The 25,303-nt window shown below is 31.0% G+C and overlaps 1 protein-coding gene across 1 annotated transcript in view; it reads right to left on the reverse strand.

Moving 5' to 3' along the window:
• Positions 1-7,892: 7,892 nt before the first annotated feature.
• LOC139503377 (ankyrin repeat and death domain-containing protein 1A-like) overlaps positions 7,893-25,303 on the reverse strand; it is a 50,022-nt gene continuing 32,611 nt past the window's right edge. Inside the window, exons 5-8 of the mRNA XM_071293147.1 lie at positions 18,754-18,852; positions 17,418-17,516; positions 8,885-8,986; positions 7,893-8,021 (exon numbers count right to left, since the gene is read on the reverse strand). Coding sequence (XP_071149248.1) covers positions 7,893-8,021; positions 8,885-8,986; positions 17,418-17,516; positions 18,754-18,852 — 429 coding nt within the window. The remainder of the gene's footprint in view (positions 8,022-8,884; positions 8,987-17,417; positions 17,517-18,753; positions 18,853-25,303) is intronic.

Below are 25,303 nucleotides of genomic sequence, written 5' to 3' on the forward strand. Positions count from 1 at the left end.
AGTAAAAATTACAGCACAGAAACACTTTGTACAAATCAAAAGCTTACTTGAGGAAGCACATCTTTTTAATTAGTGGGTGTTCATTTTGATGTTGATTTAGACAAACTAGGCAAAATCAATTATGATGAAGATATTGTAAAAATAAAAAGACTAGTCAAACAATTGTCTAGACGTAACATTACTGTTATTGGTCGAATTACTGTTGTAAAGACACTTTTGTTGACAATTTTAAATCTTTTAATATTGTTACTAAACATGTACCTAATCCAAGTGGAGATAGTATTAAACAGATAAATGAACTTATGTATAAGTTTATTTAAAAACTCACCAGTTCATAGAGTGAAAAAAGATGTAATACACAAAGGTTGTTGTGCTGAAGGCCTAAAAATCATTAATTTACATGCTTTTATAAATGCTTTGAAATGTACTTGGATAGGAAGAATTTTTAAAAACGATTGTAAATGGCGAAATATATTTTTGTCATATGTTGATAAAGATAGATTATTTAGCTGTGGTAATAGATATGTAAAGCAACTACAGCAAAGTATTAAGAATATATTTTGGAAAGATACTGGGTGCTTGGCAAATGGTAATTGAAAAAGAAATGAATTTGTACGACTAGGAATATTTTCTTTCCAGTCCATTTGGATGAATGACATATTCCAAATTGACAACAAACCAGTGTTTTTTTTCAAAGACTGGCATAGGGTATTATACATGTTAATGATATTGTTGGGGAATATGGTACCTTACTAATTTTTTTATCAATTTCAGGAGTGTTTTCAGATGAATTTAGACATCATGAAATATAATAGCATAATGTTTATGCTAACTAAGACTTCCAAAAAAATTAATAGGGGAGATTATAAATAAGTATCTCCTTTCATACCATTAGTTATAAAGACCATTCTCAAAAGCAAAAAGGAATCAAAAGATATGTATCTGGTGCTTAACAAAAACAACACTGTTCCTACATGAGTAAAAAGATGGGAAACAATTTCAGTTTTAGAAAATCAAAACTGGAAAAAAATGTGTCAACTTCCATTTGCTATTTCAAAAAATACTAAGCTACAATGGCTTCAGTATAGAATTAATCATAAAATTCTGGCAACAAAAAACGTTTTTTAAACAAAATTGGGATAGTGCAAAACACATATTGTACTTTTTGTTAGACTGAACTTGAATCAATTAAACATATACTGTAAGACTTTTATTATGTACAATGATTTATTGAGCAAACTGAAATGTGGTTTCTCCAGAATGGTATTAGTATACTCTTTGCACAGGATACATTTTTTGGGGGAAATTAATCACGAATGTACAAAGGTGACCCTCCAAACAATATTTTGCTCTGGATTAAACAATATATATATAAAAGAAGATATTTTAAAGGAGAATTAAGTTTAACAGCATTGATTGATAAATAAAGCATCATTATATTTTGGAGAAGAAGATATTTAAAAAAGAATATGTTGACAAGTTTAATCAAGTTTGGTTCCCTTATTAAGAGGCTTTACAAGATGATTTGATTGATTAGAAACTATACAAAATTAACAGACATCAAACATATTTTTTTTTTCTTAATTTTTTTTTCTTTTTTTTTCTTAATTATCTTTTAATTCTTTTATTTATTAATTCTTTACATTTTTTTTTTGTTTATCCTTTTTAATTAGATATCATTATAAAATCCCAACAAAAGGTTATTTTCAAGTTCTATACATTTTCTGATGAGTTGTATTATATTATATTTTTATATATATGAACTTACTGTTTGATAACTGTACTGTTGTATATTATACATTGTACATGTTATAGATAAAAAAAAAATAAAAAAAATGTGTTTGATGCGACGGTCTTACACGTGAGAGGTTATAGCGATATTAAACTAGGTTCAATCCACCATATTCTAAATTCGACTATGCCTGTACCAAGTTAGGAATATGACAGTTGTTGTCCATTCGTTTGAAGCTTTTTGTCATTTAATTTTGTCGTGTGATAAGGGACTTTCCGAATGAATTTTCCTCGGAGTTAAGTCGTTTGGTGATTTTACTTTTTATGAACAAAGAAGAAAACAATACAGGCTCATGACATCGGACGTGTAGATACATAGAGAATGTTGCATGGTTAATCAATTTTATCACGTTCTTTAAAAAAGCTTAAACTGTTCTTAAATGTGAGCTCCTGAGTTTTACTTTTAACCGTGTTGTAATTACATGTAAAACACGACAGGTGTCACATTCGGAGCAACATGTACTCACCATACCGGATCATTTGAGATCAACCACCGATTTGTAGGATATAGGTGTAGCTCGGTCTTATTTTTTTCTGTTGTGTTTTATGCTCTATGATTTGTCTTTTTGGTGGTTTTTGCTTTTTCTTGTCATGACGATGTCTGTGTGTTTTCGACTTTCCTCCAGAATCGACTGTTTCTCTCTTGCGTTTTGTTTTTATTTTACCCTCTTACTAGTAGTATTTTTCTATCATTTCGGATTAAAATCGACTGATACATGGACGTCGAAGTGATTCATTATATATAGTTGGTAAACAACTCTGTTATCTTGCTTGCATTAAGTCTTTTTAATGACCAACAAAGTTGCAATACCGATATACGTTTCTTGTCACTAGAAAGTAAAAATGCATGGCGACAAATGTACATTTCAATCTTTAAAATAATTGTTATAACGTCATAACTCTTCTATCAAAATAAGTAAAAACAGATATAAGGTTAATATTGAGTAGAAGTCATACCTCTAAAATTTCATTACGACACAGTTTGATCGTAAAAAAAAACACACAATAGTTTTTTGCGATTAAATGCTTTTCGTTTGAATAATTCAATCAAATGAGAACATTATAACGATCAATGTTTAACAATATGATCCATCATTTCAACAGATCAGACAAAACACACATCGGTGTCGATTCGGTTAGTGGGATAACTAGCGAGTGATGAAGATGTCGTTAAACTTGTATATTTACAATTTGTAAGTTTTGTCAAATAATGTTTATTCATGATTAATAACATTTGATGATATGTCTTCCTTTCTGTTGTGTTTGGTTGAGTATATCTTTTCAATAAAAGACGCATTTATTTGACCAATCATTTTACTTTATTATCATTTTTAGATGTTGTTATAAGCTAGCAATACTACCAACTGGATATTCTGGAGACTGGAGAATCAATGCTTTTGTTGTATAATAAAAAATATAACTAAACAAGTCTATGTTTATATGTTTGTGTTGCAAACGGTCATGTGTTTGACAATTTATGACCTCTTTACACTAAATCCTTTATATCTGTAGTGGATTTTAATTTAGTTTTTTAGTTTTGAACTAGTGATAAGTACTTTTAGATCAGTATTAAGTTTTTGTTTGTCTATTTGTAAGCTGCTGTTTGTGCTTCTTGTTAGTCAGCTGATTTACATTCAATGACTTTGTCTTATGATAACGATATAGTTAATCGCCTGTTAATGAAAACTTAAATAATGTGTTTTCCCTATCCCGAGTCAAGAGTCTATAATTCGATGGTTTTTACGCCTTTATGGAATTGTGCTATGATGTGTGGGTTTTTTTTCTTGTCTTTCTTTTTTGTGGATTTTTAACCGATCTATAAACATGATTAATATGTACACAACACCAAGTGCAAACTAACGTTCCTTAACGCTTGTTTTGAATTCATTTCAATGAATACGCATCGCTACTCTTTAAAGAAGATAAATTATTCATATTGAAATGTTTGTTTGTATGTATATACATATAAGTAAAAAGTAATTAAAATATATGCACACGTATGCAGAAGAATATCTCAAGAACGTTTGCAATCTCAAGGAAGATAATTCTGCATGGACGATTAAACTTTTTTCATGAATGCCTACTCAAATCCAATCTATTAGAAAAATCACTACAATATAATAGTAATTACGTTGAGGTTGGATTCCCTGAATTTGATGTCATTCGATGTTTCGTACTTTGATTTGGCTTGTTTAAGATGTTATTTTAAAAAAAGCAATTCCGAATTAGACAAGTTAATATGTGTCATAGTTAATATGTGTTATAATTAACCATGCAATTTCTAATTTTACTTTGTTTTAATTGTAGAATGAAACTGATCTGCAATTGAGACATCACTTATATGTATATTTGAACTATATTGATTACTTTTTGCTATACAATTGATAATGGAAATGGGAAATATGCCAAAGAGACTCAAACTGGACTAAATAGCAGATAACAGGCGACGGCCACAAATGGGTCTTTAACGCAGAGAGAAAATGATTACATTACAGAAGAATGACCACCGTGCACTTGCACTGCACTATTTCTATAGTATTAATATAAAATATAACAATGAACGAGATATAATAGTCATTACGTTGAGGTTGAATTCCCTGTCATCAAATTATCATCCATGCATGAACTTGTCCCAGAAAAAAATTATATTTGTACATTATCTCACTTTCAGGTATACAAATTTATTTTTTTCTCTCAGACAAGTGCTTGTCGGACCATCCACAACAATTTGAGTTCATTCGATGTTAAGTACTTTGATTTGACCTGTTTTAGATGTTATTTAAAAAAAAAGCAATTCCATTTCAGATAAGTTAATATGTGTTATAGTTAACCATGACATTTCCAATTCTACTTTTTTTAATTGTAGAATAAATCTAATCTGCAATGGTCATGATTGTAACATCACTTAGATGTATATTTCAACTGGTGAGTACTTTTTGCATAGGATTTTTGGAATAACAAAATTATCAGGTTTAAAGCATTAATGCATTGCAAAAACAATATTTCATCATTTAGTTAGATATTTCCGTGTATATCCTTTTATATAAGATACAATTTACAAAAAAAAGTCTGATACCAAAAAAATCCTTGGGCAAGACTGTTCAACCGAGGCGCTACACAGGCGTCAACAGGCGTCATTATGGAGTAAACGGGGTTGCATCAAAAGGCATCCTTATGGAGGAAAGGGTTAAATATTTTGAGGATAACTATCCCTTTTGTTATAAAAACATATAATCATATTTTTTTTTAATTTGAGGCTTCATATCGTCGTTGGGCTTCTAAAACGCCGTATTTATAAAAAAGAAGATATGGTATGATTGCCAATAAGACAACTATCCACAAAAGACCAAAATGACACAGACATTAACAACTATAGGTCACCGTACGGCCTTCAACAATGAGCAAAGCCCATACCGCATAGCCAGCTATAATAGGCCCCGATAAGACGATGTAAAACAATTCAAACGAGAAAACTAACGACCTTATTTGTGTAAAAAAATTAACGAAAAAAAAAATATGTAACACATAAACAAACGACAACCACTGAATTACAGGCTCCTGAGTTTTTTTGCTAAAAAAAACTTTTTGACACCAATGGTCTGGGCGGGAGGAAATCTTTGGTATTACAAAATAGCATACAGTTAGAACAAGCAAAATGTGTGAATTAAGACATATTGCAAAATTGCAAATGTCAGTTGTTTTTAAAGTTTGCTTCCAAAATGTTGTATGAAAACTTAAAATCGTTATAGAATGGCTTTTGGAAAAAAATAATTGTACATTTCTTTATTTCTGTGGAAATAATTTAAGTTCTTGGATAATCCAGAAATTTCACTGCTTTTTACAAAAATGTTCAAGTTCACATACGATATACGACATGTTGGAAGCATGCATTTTGCCAAAATTTGAAAGCCTGTTTGTGAGATATTTTTTTCTTGAAAACATTGTTATTTACAACATTTTAGAAGCCCAGCGACGATATGACTTTAAATGTGTATTACTTCAAAGAGATTGTAGATGTGTAGTATCTCAAATAGGTTGTATACGTGTTTCTCGTTTCTCTTTTTTAATATAGATTAGACCGTTGGTTTTCCCGTTTGAATGGTTTTACACTAGTAATTTTGGGGCCCTTTATAGCTTGTTGTTCGGTGTGAGCCAATGTTCCGTGTTGAAGGCGTACATTGACCTATAATGGTTTACTTTTTTTAAAATTGTTATTTGGATGGAGGGTTGTCTCAATGGCACTCACACCACATCTTCCTATATCTATGTATATTATGTAGTATTTTGAATATGTATTTATTTAGAGTATTGCTGTTTTTACGTAGAACATTCTCATCAGTATTTAACAAAAATCACTTCTTTTATATGTTTGTGATGTAAAATTTTGAAAATTTTTATTGCAATCTTGAATTGTTAATTCAAAATAATCAAGTATACAGACAGTTCTGTTAAAAATATTTTTGTGCCCATCATATGTAAAGGGCCTGTTGTATTTCTTATTGATTTTCATATTTGTTTTTAGTAAATTGTATAAGTACTGATTGATCAGTTAATTTTCTTCTTTAAATTGCTATATATCGAACTAAGACTTCACTTGGTAGTTTGTGTGGTTAACTTTTTTTCCAAACTTTTATTTTTGTTTACCTAATACAAGAAATAATTGTAACAAGGGGCTGTTATGAAGTCTCTCAAACAAAGCTCCCATTATAACTCCCCTGGTCGCCTGATATTGGGCAAGTCCAGTTCAAATTGGTTTGGTCTATTAGAGTAATATGCATAAGTGACGACTATGATTAAATCCTGTTTATTTCATACAAATCGTCTTGAAATGATGAACAGGAATAAATACGGTTTATGAGTGGGGATCTGGACCGTTTACAAGTTCTAAGAAAAAGGGTGGGGTGGGGTGATTCTTGGGGGACTCTTTATTTCATTAGATTTGTTTTATTGTCCCTTACAAGAATATATATATATATTTTGGGTTCTTGATCTTGACCATTTACCAGTTTAAAAAAAGAGGAGGGGCTGACCCCTGTGGACTTCTATATTTCATTTGATTTGTTTTATTATCCCATACAATAATGTATATGGTTTATGGATGGGAATCTCGACCGTCTACAAGTTTCCAAACAGGAAGAGGTTTGGTGAACCTTAAGAACTACCCTTTTTTATTTGTTTGTGTTATTGTGCAATACAAGAATATATTGGTTTCGGGTTGTGGAACTTAATTGTTTACAAATTCTTAAACAGGAGGGGGTGCAATAACCCAGAGGGACTCTCAATATATTTCATTTGTTTGTTTTTTTGTCCAATACAAGGATACATTAGTTTCGGGTTGGTTACATAACTGTTTACAAATTCTTAAACAGGAGGGGTGCAATAACCCAGAGGGACTCTCAATATATTTTATTTGTTTGTTTTTTTGTCCAATACAAGGATACATTAGTTTCGGGTTGGGGAACATAACTGTTAACAAGGTCTCAAATTGTAGGGGTGCATTAACCCAGAGGGACTCTACATTTGTGTTATTTCATCTGGTTTGTTTTATTGTCCAATAGAAGAATATATAAGGTTTAGGAGTGGGATCTCAACCGTTTATAAGTTCTCAAACAGAAGGGAGTAGGGTGTTACCCTGTGGATTTCCTCTTCATTTCATTTGATTTGTTTCAATATCCCATACAAGAATACTATGTATGGTTTAAGGGTAAGGATCTCAACCGTTTACAAGTTCTCAAACAATGGGGTGGGTTGACTACCCCTATGTTTCATTTGACTTGTTTTATTGTCCCATACACAAATATTTATGGTTAAGGAGTGAGGATCTCAACCGTTTGCAGGTTTTTAACAGGAGGGGTGGGATAACCACCAGGGACTCCCCCTACCTTTCCATTTGGTTACCAGCGTCTATGTTTGTGTGTAAATATGTTATTATTAACTTAGCAGTAAATGCAGATAAATTGTATGTGTAATACAATAATTTGCAATAATTTTACAAATCGACTGTAGATTATAATGAGGGCATTGCCTGCCATCTTTACATCTTTGGAAAATATAATGTGCAGTTTATTCCCGACGAGACTACAATACCAATGGGCAGATTGTCAACAGACCCTTCCACAATTACTCGGTCTGTGGTGGTGGTTTGTTGAAATATCATCATTTATCTCACTTGTTTTAGATATTAAATTGGACTGGCTAGAAACATAGATAAGTCTTTCTAAATGACTCATCTGAAAAGATTCCAACTTCACATAGGCTTTTAAATTTTATACAATCTGCATGCTTATTTTGTAGGTACTTCCTTGATATATGAATTGAGGTGCAACTTGATTTGCAGAAATTCAATTACAGATTTATAGTAGAGTGTCATTTGAAAATATAAGCTTTTTTTACAATTTTAAACAAAAAATATGTAGGGGCATGGAATTATTCACTTTTTTTAATTATTGGCTTGGTATTTATAGTTGGCATCTAAGGTAGAACCTTCCTCTTATTAATCTTCAATTTTGTGTTTTACCCTAATGTATTGACTGTTTTAAAACAATTAAACATATAAGTAAAAGAAAAAGAGACATATGTGTTTGAAAAATAAACAGCAAAATTGATACAGTTCAGAAAGGCAAAATTGATTGTTGTAATCTAAATGATACCAATATTTCTAGAATAAATCTCTGGTAAAAGGTTCCTAAAAGTCTTATTTATACAAACATATACTTCCAACTTTACAAGTTTTTTTTTCTTTAAGAATAATGGTTTAATCATTATCATTATGGTGACTGATAAGTTTCATACACCGTCAACTCTATCAGCAGGAGGTCTGATCTTACTTCGTATCATGTTGAATTTATTATTTCAACCAATGCATTGTGCAACTTGTAACAATCTTAAATGTTAGAACGATATATGAGATTCGTTCTGTTATTGTTAGCAATATATGCAGCTTATATGGATCACAAACTATGTCAACACAATATATGAATACACCGATTAATCCAAGCAGATGTTACACTACCTGTTTTACTTAGTATATCTAATCATTAATAACAGAAACTTATGTTTAAGAAAACACAAATGTACTTGTACTTGTACTTACTTCCTTGTTTCTTATGTTTAGATCACAATAGTTGTCTAACAAAAGAGTAGCTATCGCCTGGTCATCTCGTTCGGCAGCTATATGTAACGCAGTATGTCCAAACTTGAAGGTAGAAAACATCAAATATTAAAGTGAATAACTATGGTTTAGTTAAAATCATTTGCATATGTTGTTTGCAACGAGTATATTCTCCATGTGTGATATTAATTTATTATGGTATTTTTACACATTGATGATAACTGTTTGTATATATCTATCAAGTTAAGACAAGTCATGTCCCTGTATTAGCACTTATCTATGTTGCTTTAATTTTTTTTGAGTAATTATTTTCTCAAAGGCAATACTATCTTAGAAGATTTTAAACACGGATTGAAAATTGGCATGTAGAAAGGGGATACACGTTCAAACCAGGATATACCTGGTTTCTATAACGTTAAACTTAAAGGTAGAATATTTCGAAAGCTGTGAACATTGCAAATTTTTACCAATATAGTGGTGGAAGTTCTTCATTTTTTAGTAGAAATTCCAAAGAAACATAGAACAGACCTATTATTATCCAGGATTTCATTTTTAGTAAGTATCGTGAGGGTATATGTTAAGTTTCCAAATGCATTGTCAATACCTCATTCATTTACCCAGCATTTTATGTAATGAAATTTACTCACACAAACGAGGTTCTTTGGGACTTAATCTGCAAGGACAACAAATATTTTTCATGGAGGTAGGACAAGTGTTTTGCATCAATAGGTTTTTAAAGATTGATAAAGGCTGGGTATTGATATATCCATTTACTTTATTAATTCTGATTTTTATCAACGACCTCACAGCTGTAATTCATTCAAAAATAGTATATAAGTCTTTTTTCTTGCGTTCAACCCATTTCCTTGCACAATCTTCGACTAAATCGATCAGTAGTTTGAAGTTGTATTCTTAAATTGGTGGATTTAGGCTCAAGATATTGCAGACCTTTGGATAACATATTCCGGAAGGAAAAGTTATTGATAATGTTGAGGTCTCCGGTTATAAATTAGTTTAGCATAGTACAGATGGGTGCAGTCCTAAACTGTACAGCTAGTTAACTTCATAAGTAGACTTTATGACTGGTCAAAGTTAACTTTTGTCCGGTCTTATGACTGCTGTGACCAGTCCTAAGACAGAATTTGTGTTAACTTGAAAAGCAGACGTGATCCTAGGACTGTTTAATGATTGCCCAAAAGGTTAACTTTTAGACAGGTCCATGGCCAAAATTGAAGTTAACTTTGTACGAAGTTAACTTTGCAACAAAAAGTCCATCACACAAGTTAACTAATAACTAGGTCTGCTATCAAAAATCAAACCAGACCTGTTCTTATAAAAGTTAACTTTGGTTCGATCCATGATAAAGTTAACATGCTCCAAAAGTTAACTTTGGTCTGGTCCGCTCCTTTAAGATAAAGTTAACTTAATCCAAAGTTCCCTTGAGATAAAGTTAACCTTGGTCTGGTCTGCCTTTGAAATATAAAGTTAACATAATGCAGAATTAACTTTTACACAGAACTGCTTTTATTGTATGTATCAACGTAGTAAAGAATATCCAAGATACCGATTAAAAAGCAGACCTGTCCACAAAACTGACAGGTCTTCTCTGTTGAATAATAGCAAACTTGTTTACAGGTCTGGTCTTGTACATTCAAGCATTTTTTTTTACTCAAGATACCGTTTTGATGTATTTTATTGCTATGTTACTTTAATACAAAAATAAAAACATATTTGTCTTCTGTTCTTTGGTTGTATTTTTGTTTTTTGAAAACAATTGGGGGTAGTTAATAGTGTTTTTTTTTTATTTCAGTGATTGAACTATCACATGTATCATTTATCTGTAAGAATCAGTTATGCTACCTTTAGCTGTCCAATATTTTTAAGAAAGAGGACAGTTATTCTTAAGAAATATTGGTCTGCGAAAGGTAACATAATGGTTTCTTAAAGGTTAATGATAGTTCAATCAATGACATAAAGAACGGGTGAAACAATTGAAAGACGATACAACAATGTTTTAATGTCTAATCTGATAGAGATATGTCTTAAACTTAGCACCAGATGAATAAAACAACAGGTATATTTTACATGATTTACCTGTACCTTGAATGGCATAATTGAATCGTTCAAATTTTATCATTTTAGAAATACCGAATATGACTTCAAATATATACTGCAGCATAGTTGTAGACTTATTTGTACATACACAATGGCCTCGATTTTCTAACCTACTGTCACGTGCATATAACATCTAATGATTTGTAAAAGTCATATTAAACCGAAGGATATTCATTTACTGTAACATAACAGCATATGTGGGGTTCGTAATCTAGACACACGTATCAATTGTTCTGTACAATATGGCGTTAATTAAGAACAAGGGAATACAATATATTGTCAGCTTATTGTCTATTAAATTCCTGAGAAATGCCAATATATGAAACTGTCGTCTGCTAGTTTTTGTCCTGCTTTTTTCACAGTGAAATGTTCCGAAACATGTTCATGAAGAACTGACACATCTAGAGGCGGAGGCCCAATATACCAAGCCTAAACAAAAACAATGTTCATTAAGTATTTTGAATAACATGAACGACTTTTAATGTCAAATACCAACATGATGACGACCATAACATGGCAAATAAAGACGAAGACGAAGACGAAAATATTGATCAATTAACACAATGGACTGATAAAGAGACTGATTAATTTCTATATATTATCTGAAAAAAACGGATCCATGACCAAAAGTGATGTCAAAATAGAAAGACACTTTATCATACCTAGTGGTGCAATACGGGACCTAGCATACATTATCCATAAAGATTTGGACACATTTTTAGTAAGAATATTTTTCGGAAACTTGTTGGATTATGCACAGACAGTTTTCATTGTATCCATTATAGCTTATATATGTACCATAGGGATACCAAACTTACTATACGGTACATAAATTATAATGTGTTGTGTATTTTGATCAAAGATACATATGGGTGCTGATCCAGAGCTGTTCGATTACCGGATAATTCGAACTATGTCATTCTATTGAAAATATCAGAATCAATCAACCAGACTGTTAAGTGCCTCAAATCTCTTCAATGTATTTTTATATCATTTGAAAAAGCACCACTTAGCAATCTGTACTATAGTAAACAGTAGTCAAAAAATTACATGCATGGCCAAACACATGTACAAACGCTCTGTCTGGGTTTTTTTTCCGTTTCATTGTGATGTTAATTTTAAAGACTAATTTCTAGAACAAATGATTAGCTTTAACAAGATTTATTATCTTCATCATGGTCACCTATATATAAATTTATGCTTCTAATTTTGTTTATTGAAATGAAGTTGTGAAGTAAGTAGTTCCTTTAGAAATATTGACAAGTTTTAACCACTCTTGAACTTAAAAAAGAGAAAATAATAGTTTTCTACTATGGTATCTATGATACAAATCAGACGATTGCCAATAAGACAACGATCCCTCAAAATTCAAATGTATTGGATGTACGTAATAATAAAAGGGGGAAGAAATATACCAGAAGGAGAGTCAAACTCATAGATAGAAAATACAATGACAACGCCATGGCTAAAATCAAAAAGACAAACAGACAAATTATAGTACACAGAAGATAAGTAACCATAGGCTTTCAACAATGTGAAAAACATATAACGTATTGTCGGCTATAAATGACAGGGACAACTAACAACCTATTTCATAACAAAACAAGTTACGAACACCTGATATGACTGACATGAACCAATGACAAACAATGATATACAGAACCCTGCTGTAGGACATACATAATTAAGCGGGATCCATATGTTCGTTAACGCTTAATTCTACCTTTAACCTTGTATAGTTGTGTTCAGATTTTCTGCTGGCGATTAAAATTCGTCATTGGCGAAAGAATTTGGCGAAAGAAATATATATAACGATTTATTTTCAACCATCTTGTTTATTTACTTTTGTTCTGTTTTCGGACTTTACCTGATCAGACAATACTCGGAATTCACCTTAAACTCGTTAAGATTTTGACAGAAAATCAATAATCAGCTGAATGCATTTTATAGCTATTGACATCAAAGGACTAATTAATAAAGGTGTTAATTGTATTATATGACAAAATGATAGTGTTAAATGGCGCCCATCACATGTCACATACAGGATTTATTAACCACTTTGCGACGCAGGTGTTTGAAGCAAAACGTTGACGACTTCTCTCCTTCTTGAAACTTAATTATTTAACTTTGATATCGATAATTGATTTGAGTGGGTACTTAAAAGTCTATTCAGTGACACACGTGTTTCAAGCATAGTTTTACATTTTACGATGGTCTAGAAAAGAAAACTGTCGTTGTGAAGAAATCTATACAAAAGGTTGGGAACTACCCCTCGAATGATATTAACCCTTCAATGTAATAACTACATATTATGTCAAGATCAATTTCAAGTGAGAAAAAAAATGTTTTGTTGTAAAAACCACTTCTTAGTTCAAAAGGGCACATATTTTATTTTTGAAGAAACTTTCCCAAAGAACTGTACATATTTCAGGTATCCAGGATTTTTCTATATTACAGGACATATATCTTCTTTATTTTAAAAGTAAGTGGCCCCCTTCTTTCAAAGGTGTTCAAAATATTATCAAGCCCTATAAAGGTCTTTTTTTTTAAAGTTTAATGTTTAATATAGACTCTAAGACAAGTTTGAGAGAATAATCATAGACAGCAATTGGGCAAACTCATCTTCGTAAGGGGAGGGGAGGAACATTTTAAAAGAAAAATAGATTTGTGTTACTTGGCGAAAAAATGTAATAAAGTGGCGAAAAATATATTGTGTTGGCGAAAGAGGTGGCGAAAAAAATAAATAATTGACCCGGGAGAAACCCTGGTTGTGTTGCAGCACAACATAAGAATGAAGTGTTTCACATCCGTTGAAAAAGGACTAACTCGTTAGAACGATACAAAGCAGACACACATTGATAAAAAAGACCAGACTCCCTTTGGAAATAGATATTACATAATTAGTCACAACACATCATGTTTTCAGTTAATTGTCGTGTATGCATCCGTGTAATGCTGATATGCAAAGGATTCAAATCTTAAGCAAACCTGGTGATTATTAGTAATGTTGATTACTAACTCTGATTGTATTAATAAAAAAGTTAAGGATGTTTCAACTGCCAGGAATTATAAAGCGTATCTAGTAAAAAGTAAACTCACAAAAATATTGAACTCCGCGAAAATTTCAAAAAACAAAATGTCCTAATCAAATGGCAAAATCAAAAGCACAAACACATCAAACGGATGGATAGCAACTGTCATACATGGTACTGTTTGTTAGCTATTATTCGTGTGTTTCTCTGTCTTATAAGTTTTCCCAATTATTTATATTGTAGTCCTGTCATGTAATAATGTCATTTTAATGTTATATTAAACATTGCCATAAAAGTGGGAGGTATGGCATGCCATTAAACTAATGGTACCAAGTCAGGAAATGGTCATTGTTTTATTATAGTTCGTGTCTATGTGTGTTACATTTTAATGTACTTTTCTTCTTAAAATGTCCGGTACCAAGTCAGGAAATGGTCATTGTTTTATTATAGTTCGTTTCTGTGTGTATTACATTTTAATGTACTTTTCTTCTTATAATGTCCGGTACCAAGTCAGGAAATGGTCATTGTTTCATTATAGTTCGTTTCTGTGTGTGTTACATTTTAATGTTGTGTTACTGTTGTGTCGGAGTCCCTTCTTCTATTTGATGCGTTTCCCTCAGTTTTAGTTTGTAATCTGGATCTGGTTTTGTTTTCACAACCAATTGATGAATTTCGAACAGCAGTATACTACGGTTGCTTTTATTCATGTTCCTGACCTGATATAGACAATTTTATGTAGAAAATGGTCATAAAATTTAGTTTGAAAGCTACATGTAGCTTAATCTCTCACTTGCATAACAGTCGCATGAAGTTCCATTATATTAACAACGATGGGTGAAATAAAAACCTAACCAAACTTAGTAGATAAAAGATGTAAGCAGCCAACATTGTGTTAAAATCTTAATCACTATACAAAAGATTATTATAGAAGCACACAATTGCATATTAACAAAAACCTCAAGACAATAATACACACAATTATCATAGTAAAATAACACAATGGTTGGAAATATAAGTAAAGAGTTAAAGTATTCATTCGACTGGAAATTTGGTAAAATTGTCCGTCTAGTCCATGCTTAACAATAGTCATATTACATTTTGTGCATTTCATATATTATTTTTTCATATATGTATTTGGCTGTTTGTTACAAACATGCAAATACAGTTGCGGAAGAGAAACATTGCAAACCTACATTTTGTTCGTGTCGTTATCTTTTAGGTTTTGTCTTTGTTTAAGTTTTATATTAAGTTCATGGTGAAACCTTCATATATAAATCTAACAGAATTACCAAACCAGAAAAAAAGTTTCATTGAAAGGTGCATAACGGCATATAATAATGGCCGGTTTCATGCCATTTTTCACCCCGATTTTAATGTAACCTGCCCTAGTAACAGTTTTTCAAAACACCATTTAATTGTAATCGATTGTTGTTATCAAAAGGGACTTTCCCATACCATTGTCTGAAATATTCCTTCAAGGTTTTGTATGACATTTATTAGATCGGCCTACTAGATCTGAACATGGATTATACTTATCCGAGATAAGATTGTATAAAATTGGATCTGATTTACAATGCCATTTAACCAGGAAAAACATAACTACCCTCATATTAAGGAAATATAATTAATTTCTTACCAAATTACTAACTTGTATTTTTACATACTGAAACACTTGTTTCATGATGATTAACTGGACAGTGATATACATCTTTAATGAATTGTATTTCAAAATGTTAAATGCGCTTTGGGCTTTGTTTTACATCATGAACATACATGCATGACACAAGAATATCCCACTTTATTGTGATTAGTAAAATGTGATACATTATGGTTGTACTTTGTAAATACATCTGTTTCACAAACCACGTCATTTATGGGGAGATGTTTATTATTTGTGTTTTCTTTACGTTTTGGATCTATTCAAAAAGACATAATTTGGAAAGTGTACCAGTATGAATACAAAACAACAAGCTAGAGATACAAACATTACCTCAATAAAATAGAATAAATACGAACGTGTTCTATCATTGATCTGTATAAAAATATTCAATATTCACAGAACCATCAGAAAATATTAAGCAAATGAAGTGCCGGATTGACAACATTGAAAAAACAAAGACAAATGCCCGACACCATTGGTCATAAAAAAAAGATCATTTCACCTGTCAATGCTGTATTCTCATGACTAAGGAGTTATGCATATCAATTTATCTGTGAATACAATTATTTTATAGTCAAACAGGTATGTTTATAGTAAACAATAGCTGTACTAAGGAGTTAAATAAAACAAACCAGACGCTAGCAGTCAGTCCTATCAATCTTTTAATGAATTCATTATTCAGAGTGGTAACCTCGTCAATACAAATTTTGGAAATATAGATATAGGAAGATGTGGTGTGAGTGCCAATGAGACAAAAGTCCATTCAAATGACAATTTATCAAAGTAAACCATTACATGTTTAAAATTTGTTATCAAAAAAGTTTAAAACATGTTATATAGACATTGCAGGTCTTGTCATATTTTGTATTGTCTTATTGTTAGTAAATGTTACAGGGGATATTTCGGTAATGTCTACTTCTTTTATTATTGTTCTAGACTTTGTTGACCGGAAATGATTTAAACTGATCTAATAAAAGATGTGCACATCTTTTTTTTTGATGAAGAAACATTTACTGTTGTCAGTATGTCTATTTCTAAATTGCCCTAGTCTTTAAAGTTTTCAAAACAATAGTATAAAACAACATACGTCGTAGCCATATGACTACCTAGCGAGCAATGCTCTGACTATTTGTAAACTAAAATGTATCCTTTGAATTGTGTTTAATAGTTTCGAAAAAATTGATACTAAAAGGTGTTCCTGTATTTTTGTTGCTTACTCTATGCAATCGTGTTTTTTTGTTATTCTATGTTAACCATATCATATGTTGTGTTAAAGTAAAAAAAACAGTGCAATTTCAGTATTTTCGAGTACTTATATCAGTGTGCTCTCATATAATTTTTATTTGGTTTAAATGTTCAGTATGATAGAATCTCATCACATTTACATTATCGTTGATTGTAAGCTTCACCATTAGAACTCTTACAATTTGCCCTTGTGTTTATTCGATATATTGTGACCACAACCTTAGGAAATTTTGTTTAAGTCAACAAACTTTTCCAATGTTCTGCATTCTACAATGTTTGTTATGGAAGATTCTAATGTGTCACTTTTCACTAATTTTGCAACCTTATTTTACTAAAGAGTATCCACACACACACTAGTAAGCAAATTGCGTCTAGTTTGACATCACATATGATGTAGTAAATGAATGTTTTGGTATTGCCAATAATTCACTATGATTGTAAGTTTAACTTAAAATCCACTGACCTGTTCCTTTAAATTGAGACCAATGCCACCATCAATCATCAATTTGACAATTTCTGTGTATCGGTGTTTTACAGCAATGTGGAGTGCAGTGTTATCATACTAGATTGATAAAAATACAAGTTTAACATAATCTGAAATAAAACAGGAAGCAACCTATTGGACTAAAGGAAGTAAAACAGCATAGACTGGCACTTAGCCTAAAGTTAAACTGGTACCCGCTATCAGAGTTGTATACGAATTTGTCATTAGTTAATATTGCATGGTGCATGGATGCATCGAAGCTTAATGAATATACACAGATTGATTATTGTTGAGGGATCAGCTCAAGCTCGACTACAGCTGCGGAAGTTTGTCTCGCTGTGTTGAGGACACAATGGTGACATTGATATTGTTATTTCACAGTACAGTATAAAAGGAGATTTGGTTTGATTGACATCGAGACTCCTATCCACCTACGTTTAAATGAAGTGGATGTAAACATTTCCTCCTTTAGTTTTGTTCTAGACTCTGTTTACCAATAAGGATTTAAACAGATTTAATAAAATAATTGCGCATCTTTTTTATTGTTTCGTGAATTAATTTTTACAATTGTCAGTATGTCTATTTCTAAATTTATCAGTCGACACCTTCCTCCCTTGTCTTTAAAATTAAAAAAAAAAGATATATAATTGAACCTACGTCGTAGCCATATGGCTACCAAGCGTGCAATGCTCTGACTATTTGTAAATAAAATGTATTCTTTGATTTTTTTTTTAATAGTATCGACATAATTGATACTAAAATGTATTCCTGTAGTTTTTTGCTCACTCTATGCAATCGTGTTTTCTGTTATTCTATGTAAACATTATCATATGATGTATTAAATTACAAAAACAGTGCAATATCAGTAGTTTCGAGTACTTATATCAATGTGCTCTCATATAATTTTTATTTGGTTTAAATTTTCAGTACATGTCAGTTGAATATTGTTTATGTTTCATGTTTTTGTCGTATGATATTATCTCATCACATTTAAATTGTCGTTGATTGTAAGCTTCACCACTAGAACTGTTACAATTTGCCCATGTGTTTTCTCGATATAGTGTGACCACAACCTTAGGAAATTTTGTTTAAGTCAACAAACTTTTCCAATGTTCTGCATTCTACAGTGTTTGTTATGGAAGATTCTAATTTGTCACTTTTCACCAATTTTCAACCTTACTTTACTAAAGACTATACACACACACACTAGAAAGCTAATTGCATTCAGTTTGACATCACATATGATGTAGTAAATGAATGTTTTGGTATTGCCAATAATTCACTATGATTGTAAGTTTAACTTATAATCACTGACCTGATTCTGTATATTGAGGTCAATGCCACCATCAATCAGCAACTTGATGATTTCTGTGTTTCTGTGATTTACAGCAAAGTGAAGTGCAGTGTTACCAAACTGGATTGATAAAAAATACAATTTTAACATACTATGAAATAAAACAGGAAGCAACCTATTGGACTAAAGGGAATTAAAACAGCATAGACTGGCACTTAGTGTAAAGTAAAACTGGTACCCGATATCAGAGTTTTATACGAATTTGTCATTAGTTAATATTGCATGGTGCATGGATGCATCGAAGCTTTACGAATATACATAGACTGATTATTGTTTAGGGATCAGCTAAGGCCAGACTACAGCTGCGGGAGTTTTTCTTGCCGTGTTGCGGACCCAATGGTGACATTGATATTGTTATTTAACAGTACAGTATAACAGGAGATTTGGTTTGATTGACATCGAGACCCCTATCCACCTACGTTTAAATGAAGTGGATGACTGTGAACATTCATAAGAAATCGTAAGGCCTTCAACAATGAAAACAAACCATAAAGCACGTGGCAGGGTTAAACGTATTGATATGCTCTCAACCCTCCCTTAACTTGGGACAGTTGTTTAACATCACAGTATATTAACATACTATATTTATAAATTCAAAAAGGCATAAATCATCAGATTGGAGAAAAACACCAAACAAAAATATATAAATGACGTGTTGTTTATGCATCTCTTGTCTCTGTTAACAAAAAAAAAAAAACACATATTACAGATACATGCATTACTTTATCTATGAATACACACGTATTGATGACAAAGCAACAGTATTTATATTTAAAATGTTAAGTCTGACATATTATGCGTCAAATTTCTCTTCTGGCGCCAATTGTCGAAGGTTTAATTCCTACCTGTACAATCGTAATAACACTACATATTTCTGTCCGTTGTGTTATTTTTTTGAAAACAATGATAAATTATGTTTCCTTAATGATATATAAAAATATAGTGTCTTATAAAATAGAAGGAATAGGCACAATGTAACCGGCATCGAAAACTGTATTAGCATGTGAACTATGAACATCTATCAAAGCTAAAGGCTAATACGACTTTCCCAAATGATGACGACTATAACACAGAAGACGATTACGCCGTCGATGAAGCGTTTTCTAGAATGTCCACCATCTGCAACAATCAGATATAACATTAAACAAACAGGGATGCGTCAAACGGTGTAACGTGTGTTTGTATAAGACAAAATAGATGCTCACAATATAGCTCGATTAATTTTGACAAAGTATATATGGTGCAGTTAATGAGTAGTAATAAAATACAGAACTCTAAATTAATATAAAAAGGGTGAGGTCAATTCAATTTGAAGAAATCATACGTTATACTATGTTAACAAACATTAATATTTTTCGTTGCATATATTAACATGTAGTACATAGTTTTGTGTCGGTTTTGTTGATTATTTAATAACCTTGTTCCGTACATTTAGATCAATACCAGCATCAATAAGCAACATGGTGATTTTCGTGTTTTCTTGTCATGCAGCATTGTGAAATTTCAAATAAGAGAATAAAACAACACCGTGTCAATAAAATGTTATTAAAAAAATAAACCGCAAACGCTTTTTATCATTTAAACGAATGTGTATGTGTTTTTGTGTATTATTTCAGTTAACGATTAACGTGCAGTGAAAATTAATTATGTTAAGGGCGGTGTTATTGTCGCCGTCATCTCGTTCAAATTGGTTACGAAAAGATATTCGGTCAACGTTGACTATCAAAACATAATCAACGTCAATATGTAGTTTTGTTGCTCACTCTATGCAATCGTGTTTTCTGTTATTCTATGTAAACCATATCATATGTTGTGTTAAATTACAAAAACAGTGCAATTTCAGTAGTTTCGAGTACTTATATCAGTGTGCTCTCATATAATTTTTATTTGGTTTAAATTTTCAGTACATGTCAGTTGAATATTGTTTATGTTTTATGCTTTTGTCGTATGATATTATCTCATCACATTTAAATTGTAGTTGATTGGAAGCTTCACCACTAGAACTGTTACAATTTGCCCTTGTGTTTTCTCGATATTTTGTGACCACAACCTTAGGACATTTTGTTTAAGTCAACAAACTTGTCCGGTGTTCTGCATCCTACAATGTTTGTTATAGAAGATTCTAATTTGTCACTTTTCAATAATGTGGTCATTTTTATAAATTTCCTGTTAACATAACTTTGAATTTTTCGAAAAACTAAGGAATTTCTTATCCCAGGCATAGATTACCTTAGCAGTATTTGGCACAACTTTTTGGAATTTTGGATCCTCAATGCTCTTAAACTTTGTACATGCTTGGCTTTATAAATATTTTGATATGAGCTTCACTGATGAGTCTAATGTAGACGAAACGCGCGTCTGGCGTACTAAATTATAATCCTGGTACCTTTGATAACTATTTACACCACTGGGTAGATGTCACTGCTGGTGGACGTTTCGTCCCCGAGGGTATCACCAGCCCAGTAGTCAACACTTCGGTGTTGACATGTATATCAGTAATTTGGTCATTTTTATAAATTTCCTGTTAACATAACTTTGAATTTTTTGACATGTTCCTCTAAATAAACAATATATTATAAATGTAAGACTATAAGATGGGTGATAATCGCTAACCTTAAACGTGTTGCATTGAGTTTGTGTGCATCTTATATTAATACATGTACTATAAAACCGTAATAGGCAGCTACTAACTTAGTAAACACGTGTCATTTATACAAGGCGAGATGTTTTATTAACACATTATTAATTATATTTATTGATCACTTATTACAAGACTATGAGGTGGGTGATGTGAAAATCGCTAACTTCATTAGTACTTGCACATTTTGACAAACACTGAATTTGAAAGCATAATGGTGTATTAAGCATTTTTAAAACTTATTCTGCATTTAAATACACCTTGATATCCTTATTACCGGTGTTATGCTACTTATGCTTTACCTGTAAGCAAATATGGTGATTGATTTTTGGTTACTTAACATCCAGTAGCAAATATTTCATGCAAGTTCAGGACGATAAAAGCAAAAACAAATTCTACAAAATATATTATCAGGATTATGGTAAATATGTTAAGTTCACCATGTTGAAACCTTTAATATTGGTGATAATTTTAATGAAACATGAAAACAGATGTAAGTTGTTTTCTAATTACTATGTCCACTGTTTTTAAGTTATATCTTAATTTTAAGTTGTGAAAAGAGAGATTACTCAATTAATACATACTGTGAAAACTGAGTTTACATACATGTAGTTGTTTTACAATAAATAATATACATGACATGTATATCTACATAAGATATTTTGTTTGCCAATTAAATTTTACATCATATTGAATAGATGTGGTGGAAAAGGGTATGGCAGCATCAAATCAATTTCACTTCATTTGAGGTGATGAGTCCTTTTTCAAAACATCAGGTTTACTGCTATGTCAGGTCCCAGATCATCCGGTATATCATTACATAAAATTTTCTTAAGTTGGGTGATGTGACAATCACTAACCTTAAGTAGTATTTATAAATTTCATAAAAGTTGGGCGAATCAATTCTAGACTGTTATATATACACGACATTATTATAAGACGCATATCAAAGCATCAGATTTATTGCAGTGTCAGGTCTCAGAGCATCCGGTATAACATAATAATTTATTAGGTGGGTGATGTGACAATCGCTAACCTCATGAAATTTTCCTATTTTTTTTCGTAAAAACTAAGCTAATCAATTCTAGACTGTTATATATACACCGCATTATTATAAGTCGCTTATTAAAGCATCAGATTTATTGCAGTGTCAGTTCACAGAGCATCCGGTATAACATAACATTTTATAAGATGGGTTATGTGACAATCGCTAACCTCAAGAAATTTTCCTTTTTTTTCGTAAAAACAAAGTTAATCAATGTTGAGATTTATCCTGGGAAAACTATTTCTGAAATATGTTATAATTTAAAAAATAAAATAAAAGTCCTTCCAGTAGAGGAAGAATCAAATATACATGATATAGTTGTGATGATTGCTGGGGGAATTTGTTATCCTACCAATAAAACCAATATTCCATCTGGAGGTTACATTTTGAATTACGATTTTAAAACAAGGTCAGAAAAAGTTAAAAATTTGCAGACTGAACTTATAAAAACTGTAATAGAATTTCAAGAATACAACGTTATTTTAATATTTGCCACTATTCCCCCGGTTTCTCTATTTAAAAAAATGAACGTTTTTCTGCCTTTTTATCTTCATTTAGTCGAGCCCAAATAAATGACAAACAAAAAAACCTTGAAGAAGATGTTATAAATGTATATTATTTTATTTCCTCAATAAATGAAATGAATAGTACTAGGACTGTAAAATGGGATAAGGAAATAATAAAAATTCATATGAAGAGAAGGGGGACACATAAAACCCTAAAAAAAAAAAAAAATTATTTACAAGGATTTGTATGATGGAGTTCACCCTTATCTGGAATTGGCATATAAATGGTATTTTGCCTGATGCCAATCCATTATAAATGACATTAAGGACATGTCAAGTAAACATTAACTACAAACTGCTCAGAGTCTGAATTGACCAGTTTTTGTGTTCAACCAGTAAAATCGAGCACACATTTTACTCGACTAGTCTCGACATTGTCTCGACTGTACTTAACTGTACTTAAGTGTACTCGACTAGGTCTCGACTTTACTTAATTAGTCTGATTCAGTACTTGATGATCTTTGTGTAGTCTGAAATGGTCTCGACCAAGGCTCGACCGGTCTCGACCTGTCTTGACAAGTCTCGACCTATCACAACTAGTCTCGACTCAGTCTCAACCTGTCTCGACTAGTCTTGACCTTCAAATTTAGTTTTGACTGGTGTAAATCAGCCCATCTAACTAAATTAAATATTGATCTTTCAAACTTCTATTTAATAATTTCTTTAATGTTTCATCGCTTTTTGATATATTTATATAATATATATATCAAAGGGAATAAAACATTAAAGGAATTATATAACTAATTTATATATACTTTTTCCCAAATTATGAGGAAAGATATATTTCTAATATCGTAGCTTTTTTAACTAGATTAATTAAATTCTTAAATCTGAAAGAAATATACGAAACTAAATAACAGTCTATGGTTCAGTAAGATTAATACATCACCAAGGTAGCTATATAGCTTGAATAAAATCCAAGTTGATTTGAAAAAGATATTAAAAAACTTAAAGTGTACTGATTCTATTTTGTTCGAACTGCAAATTCTAGTTTTTTTTTACCTAGATTAATTTAATTTTTAAATTTGACAGCAATTCAACAAAAAACAAAATAATCTGGGATTCAGTAAGCTTAATTATAAATGTAAGATAGCTGCATAGTCTGATGAAAATTCAAGTTGATTTAAAAAAGTTATTAAAAAACTTAAAGTGTACTATCTCTATTTTGTTCGAACTGCAAATTCTAGTTTTTTTTACCAAGATTAATTTAAGCCTTAAATTTGACAGCAATTAAACAAAAAACAAAATAACCAGGGATTCAGTAAGCTTAATTATATATCTAAGATAGCTGCATAGTCTGATGACAATTCAAGTTGATTTGAAAAAGTTATTAAATAAATTAAAGTGGACTATCTCTATTTTGTTCGAACTGCAAATTCTAGCTTTTTTTTTACCAAGATGACTTTAATTTTTAAATTTTACAGCAATACAACAAAAAATTAATCAAATGAGATTCAGTAAGCTTGATATATATCTAAGATAGCTGCATAGTTTGATGAAAATCCAAGTTGATTTGAAAAAGTTATGAAAAAAATTAAAGTGTACTAACTCTATTTTGTCCGAATTGCAAATCCTAGCTTTTTTACCAAGATTAATTTAAGCCTTAAATTTGACAGCAATTAAACAAAAAACAAAATAACCAGGGATTCAGTAAGCTTGATATATATCTAAGATAGCTGCATAGTTTGATGAAAATCCAAGTTGATTTGAAAAAGTTATTAAAAAATTTAAAGTGCGCTATCTCTATTTTGTGCGAACAGCAAATTCTAGCTTTTTTTACCAAGATGACTTTAATTCTTAAATTTTACAGCAATACAGCAACAAAATAATGAAATGGGCTTCAGTAAGCTTGATATATATCTAAGATAGCTGCATAGTTTGATGACAATTTAAGTTGATTTGAAAAAGTTTTAAAAAAAATTAAAGTGTACCATATCTATTTTGTCTGAATTGCAAATCCTAGCTTTTTTTACCAACATTACTTTAATTCCTAAATTTTACAGCAATACAACAAAAAACTAAATGACATGGGATTCAGTAAGCTTGATATATATCTAAGATAGCTGCTTAGTTTGATAAAAATTCAAGATGATTTGAAAAAGTTATAAAAAAATTAAAGATGCCTATCTGAATTTATATGATAATTTTTATTTTTACCTATTGTAAAATTAAATTCTTTCATTTCACAGCAATAAATCAAACTACCTAATAAGCTTCAATTTTGTAAGATCAATATTTAATTAAGTTAGATCGGCTGATTTA

The sequence above is a fragment of the Mytilus edulis genome, chromosome 14 (genome assembly GCF_963676685.1).
Source record: "Mytilus edulis chromosome 14, xbMytEdul2.2, whole genome shotgun sequence".
In the NCBI taxonomy this organism is placed as follows: domain Eukaryota; kingdom Metazoa; phylum Mollusca; class Bivalvia; order Mytilida; family Mytilidae; genus Mytilus; species Mytilus edulis.